Source organism: Microtus pennsylvanicus, chromosome 6 (assembly GCF_037038515.1).
Source record: "Microtus pennsylvanicus isolate mMicPen1 chromosome 6, mMicPen1.hap1, whole genome shotgun sequence".
Taxonomy (NCBI): Eukaryota; Metazoa; Chordata; class Mammalia; order Rodentia; family Cricetidae; genus Microtus; species Microtus pennsylvanicus.
In genome coordinates this window covers 75,745,305-75,751,134 of record NC_134584.1, presented here as the reverse complement: position 1 = coordinate 75,751,134, position 5,830 = coordinate 75,745,305, and the positions used below count along the sequence as shown (strand labels likewise).

The 5,830-nt window shown below is 45.2% G+C and overlaps 1 protein-coding gene across 1 annotated transcript; it reads right to left on the bottom strand.

Moving 5' to 3' along the window:
* Positions 1-2,347: 2,347 nt before the first annotated feature.
* On the bottom strand, positions 2,348-3,185 carry LOC142852888 (small ribosomal subunit protein eS4, X isoform-like). The gene has a single exon (XM_075977880.1). The coding sequence runs from the start codon at positions 3,160-3,162 to the stop codon at positions 2,359-2,361; it is 804 nt and encodes a 267-aa protein (XP_075833995.1). The 5' UTR covers positions 3,163-3,185; the 3' UTR covers positions 2,348-2,358.
* Between the last annotated feature and the right edge of the window lie 2,645 nt (positions 3,186-5,830).

Genomic DNA, 5,830 nt, shown 5'->3' with positions numbered 1-5,830 from the left:
AGAACATCAGTTTGCTGAGTGGTGGTGGCGCCACATGCCTTTAATGCAGTACTCGTGAGGCAGAGGCAGGCCAGCCTGCTCTACAGAGCAAGTTTCTAAAGGTACAGAGAAATATTGTCTCTCGCAAAACAACAACAACCACCACCACTACAACAACAACCACAATAAAAACAAAACAAAACAAAAAAACCGGCATCGGGTGTCCCTGTGGCCATGCTGTAGACTTGACATGTCTGTGGGTGTCAGAAACAGCTACCAATAAGACATAGGTATCTTGACACACGAGTTGCTACAAGTATGGTTGCTCTGTCAGGTAGCTGGATTAACACTTTCCAGGTGATCTCCATAATGGCAAAGAAAGAATCAGAACAATATTAGCATATCCTAATCTTTTTAGGATGGCGACATCCTGTCTGGAAGTCATGTGACCACCTTCCGTGTGGCCAGGTATGAGCTGGCCTATAAGTTTGGCTGCCATACAATGTAGGGCTTGTATAATATTGCCCCACGGGTCAGGATAAAAATCAAGTCAACATTTAATAAGGTAAAAAACAGGAATTTCTTTATTGAATAATGAAATAATAAACAGAAATTTTTCTTTCAGGCCTGGCATATTTTTTTTTTTTTTTAGTTTTCATCATGCTGTTTAATCTATCACGTTGCCTAGAAAGGCTTGTTAACAAGAGTACAAATACGTCTCCAGCATGTCTCTCAAGAGTACAAATACGTCTCCAGCATGTCTCTCAAGAGTACAAATACGTCTCCAGCATGTCTCTCAAGATTACAAATACGTCTCCAGCATGTCTCTCAAGAGTACAAATACGTCTCCAGCGTGTCTCTCAAGAGTACAAATACGTCTCCAGCGTGTCTCTCAAGAGTACAAATACGTCTCCAGCGTGTCTCTCAAGAGTACAAATACGTCTCCAGCATGTCTCTCAAGAGTACAAATACGTCTCCAGCGTGTCTCTCAAGAGTACAAATACGTCTTCAGCGTGTCTCTCAAGAGTACAAATACATGCTGTTTAATCTAGCACGTTGCCTAGAAAGGCTTGTTAACAAGAGTACAAATACGTCTCCAGCATGTCTCTCAAGAGTACAAATACGTCTCCAGCATGTCTCTCAAGAGTACAAATACATGCTGTTTAATCTAGCACGTTGCCTAGAAAGGCTTGTTAACAGGAGTACAAATACGTCTCCAGCATGTCTCTCAAGAGTACAAATACGTCTCCAGCATGTCTCTCAAGAGTACAAATACGTCTCCAGCATGTCTCTCAAGAGGACAAATACATGCTGTTTAATCTAGCACGTTGCCTAGAAAGGCTTGTTAAAAAGAGTACAAATACGTCTCCAGCATGTCTCTCAAGAGTACAAATACGTCTCCAGCGTGTCTCTCAAGAGTACAAATACGTCTCCAGCATGTCTCTCAAGAGTACAAATACGTCTCCAGCATGTCTCTCAAGAGTACAAATACGTCTCCAGCGTGTCTCTCAAGAGTACAAATACGTCTCCAGCGTGTCTCTCAAGAGTACAAATACGTCTCCAGCGTGTCTCTCAAGAGTACAAATACGTCTCCAGCGTGTCTCTCAAGAGTACAAATACGTCTCCAGCATGTCTCTCAAGAGTACAAATACGTCTCCAGCATGTCTCTCAAGAGTACAAATACGTCTCCAGCATGTCTCTCAAGAGTACAATACATGCTGTTTAATCTAGCACGTTGCCTAGAAAGGCTTGTTAACAAGAGTATAAATATGTCTCCAGCATGTCTCTCAAGAGTATAAATACGTCTCCAGCATGTCTCTCAAGAGTACAAATTCGTCTCCAGCATGTCTCTCAAGAGTACAAATACGTCTCCAACGTATCTCTCAAGAGTAAAAATACGTCTCCAGCATGTCTCTCAAGAGTACAAATACGTCTCCAGCATGTCTCTCAAGAGTACAAATACGTCTCCAGCGTGTCTCTCAAGAGTACAAATACGTCTTCAGCGTGTCTCTCTAGAGTACAAATACGTCTCCAGCGTGTCTCTCAAGAGTACAAATACGTCTCCAGCATGTCTCTCAAGAGTACAAATACATGCTGTTTAATCTAGCACGTTGCCTAGAAAGGCTTGTTAACAAGAGTACAAATACGTCTCCAGCATGTCTCTCAAGAGTACAAATACGTCTCCAGCATGTCTCTCAAGAGTACAAATACATGCTGTTTAATCTAGCACGTTGCCTAGAAAGGCTTGTTAACAAGAGTATAAATACGTCTCCAGCATGTCTCTCAAGAGTACAAATACGTCTCCAGCATGTCTCTCAAGAGTACAAATACGTCTCCAGCATGTCTCTCAAGAGTACAAAAACGTCTCCAGCATGTCTCTTAGAGACCCGTCCACCCACTGCTCTGTGTGGCCGCTAGCCTCTTGTCTCTCTCTTCAGCAACTGTGAGGCGGATTCCTTTTCCTCGGGGAAGAGAAATCCATGGTTTGTTGCCCTTGCCAATAACAAAAATGTTGGAAAGCCGGGTGGCAAAGCTGTTGCCGTTGGCATCTTTCACATGGACCACATCAAAAGAGCCGGGATGTCTCTCTCTGTTGGTGATCACACCAATTCTTCCCAAGTTAGCACCCCCAGTCACCATACACAGGTTACCAGTGTCAAACTTGATGAAGTCGGTTATTTTACCCGTATCCAAATCAATCTGAATGGTGTCATTCACCTTGATGAGGGGATCAGGGTAGCGAATAGTGCGAGCATCATGGGTCACCAGATGTGGGATTCCTTTTGTGCCCACAAAGATCTTTCTCACTTTGCACAACTTGTACTTGGCCTCCTCAGGTGTAATATGATGAAGGGCAAAGCGACCCTTGGTGTTATAGATCAGACGGAAGTTCTCTCCAGTCTTGTCAATGTTGATGACATCTATAAACCTATCAGGGTAGGTTATATCGGTCCTGACTTTGCCATCAATCTTAATGAAGCACTGCATGCAGATCTTCTTCACTTCATCGCCAGTCAGGGCATACTTAAGCCTGTTCCTCAGGAAAATGATCAGAGGCAGACATTCCCTCAGCTTGTGAGGGCCAGTGGGTAGACGAGGCGCAAACACGCCGGTTAGTTTATCCAGCATCCAATGCTTTGGAGCTGCTACACGCTTCAGATGTTTCTTGGGACCAGGAGCCATGGCTGCGCTGGGAATGGAAAGAGCCTGGCATATGTTCTTTAAGAGTAGAACATAGTCCTGATGTGCCAAAATCAAATGAAAAACAGCAGTGGGTTCCATATGACCATGACATCGTGGAAAAGGCTTTTCACTAGAATGCTGTGGACAAAATCACAGTTAACGCAGGTTGAGAAATAGATCCCGCACATAAGAACAATCATTTATGAAAGATGAAGCCTTCACCCATGTTTCTTTCTATTCCCTTTTCTTCATGTCTCCCAACTTGTGTGTGTGTGTGTGGGTTCATATGTGTCTTCTGGAGCACTTACCTTGCTTCCTGAGACACTCTCCTTAAACCTGTGACTTGTCAGTAACTCTAGACCACCTGTACAAGGATGAAAAGGGGACTTCTCTCTTCCACCTCCATAGAGGTAGGATGATATGCTCACACTGGCCTTCAAGGCTTTTATGTGGCAGCTGGTTCTGAGCTCACGCCCTCACGTTTGAAGACCGAGCACTTGGAGTGAGTTACTCCTGTCACTAGGAGAGCAATTTCATGGCTACATTCTCATCTTATGATATCTCTCAGAAGCCAAGTGTTGTCAACAGAACAAATGAATAATTGACCCTGTGTGGTGGTCAATCCCCTGTTGGAGCTCTGGATGGGAAGCAAGAAAAGCTTGTGGCTGAATGTGTTCATGAGTACCTGCAAGCTAAGGACAACAAAAGTTGTCCATTTCCTGCCATGGTGAGCAGCCTGGGGATCAGGAAGTTTGGCCAAAAAAAACAAACAAATCACATGGTTTCTCGACTTGTGTGAAGATGAGCAGTGTGGATTTGCTGTCTGAAAGGGGCAGAGAGGCGACCACACGCTTTCCTGAGGTAAGACCGAAGGGCACATGAGGCTGGTTCCTTCAAGTCTTTGAAAGGAAGTGGCCTGGCTTTACTGGATAGTGTCCCTAATGGATTCTGTAACCTTGTCTGTCAGGGACAGATTTCTTTCACCTTGGCCCTGGCTAGACAGCCTTTGCTTGGGGAGAGCTGACCAGACATGTGTATCTCATTCTAACCGTCCATGGTGCTCAGCCTGAATTCTCTGGCCACCTGCCCACCTGCCTCCCATTCAGCTTCTCCATGACAGGAGACAGATCATGATGTCAGAGTCACACAGAGTTTACTAATCCCCCTGCTTTCCAAAGTCTCATGAGAAAACCGAGAAAATCGCCCTTTGCTTGCTTAGATGGCTTTCCCAACACAAGGAGCTGATTGGCAGGGCACTCCCTAAACTCCATGGTGCCCTGCGCTGGTCCAGGACTTATGTTCACATTGACTACTGTGTCTGATAGTCAGGGGCAGGAAGACAGTAACACAGAATGCCCCACCTCTTTCAGCAAGTTGGCAGAGAGGCTGTGGCATGGGTTAGTTGACGGGCTGCCACTGTGGTCAGGCTTCCATTGTCACATAAGGCAGACCACTGATGGTTTTGTATGTTGTGTCTTCCAATGAGGATTGAGGGGTGTGCCTGTTATTTGTTCTTTTTCTGAGGCTATCTAGCCCATTCTGACCGTGTGAGGTGGTCACAAACATCCAATTGGGTGCAGAGAGGCAAAAAGGGCTCCTCTAGGCGAGGAGTTCCACAAAAGAAACTTTGTTGTGGATAAAACTGAGTGTAAGGGTCTCTTCTGTCTTCCAGACATCTTAATGGAAGTGCAGGTTTGCAAGTTTCAAGAGAGACAGTGGTGTCATCTGCTCTCTGAGAGTGCAAGGAGAACGGAAGGGTGGGGACAGCTGCAGTCAGAGCTCAGGGCGATGTTACTCAAGAGTTTCCTCTCCCCATCCTGGTTAGTATGTGGCTTAGTTTGAATGAGAATGGCCCCCATGGATGAACATGTTTGGATATGAAACAGGAGGTGTGGCCTGGAAGGAGGAAGTGTCAGTAGGGGGTCACAGAGCTTTAAGGATTCTAGAGCCAATCCCATTCCAAATAACTCTCTCTCTTTCTCCCTCCCTTTCTTTCTATATATATATATACATATATATATGTATATATATGTCTGTTTATGTGTATATACATATATATATCCCTCTCTCTAATCTCTCTCTTCCTCTACTCCATATATATTATCTCTAATCTCTCTCTCTCTCTCTCTCTCTCTCTCTCTCTCTCTCTCTCTCTCTCCCTGTTGCTTGAGAATCAGTGTCAGCTATCACCGCCAGCTCCAATGCCATGACTGTCTACCTATTGCTAGATTCCCATCAGGATGTTTATGTGCTGTCCTCCTCTGCAACTGTGGACCCCTAAGTAACATGCTTTCTCACTTAAGTGGCCTTGGCCACAGTGTTTTGTCAGCAGAATGGGCAAATTCAGTAAGTGAATGCTAGAATAGGTATCTGTCTGCACCAAGTTCCTATCTCAAAGGCCCTAGGGTATCTGGCAAAAGATTCATGACACAGGGAGACACGTGTCAAGCCCTCCTCAGGATGACCTGCTGACCCATTGCGCCATCAATACCAGTAGAGTTCGGCACTGTAGGCTGCCACAGAGACTTGTGTGTGCAAGCTGTGCTCAGCGGTGGCCGAGGGAGTAGACTGCTATTTGCTAAGCTGACACAACACCCATATTCAGAAAGACCAATGCCAGCATTCTCAGCAGTCATAAGAAAGCCCAATTCATTGGTGGATTCCATCA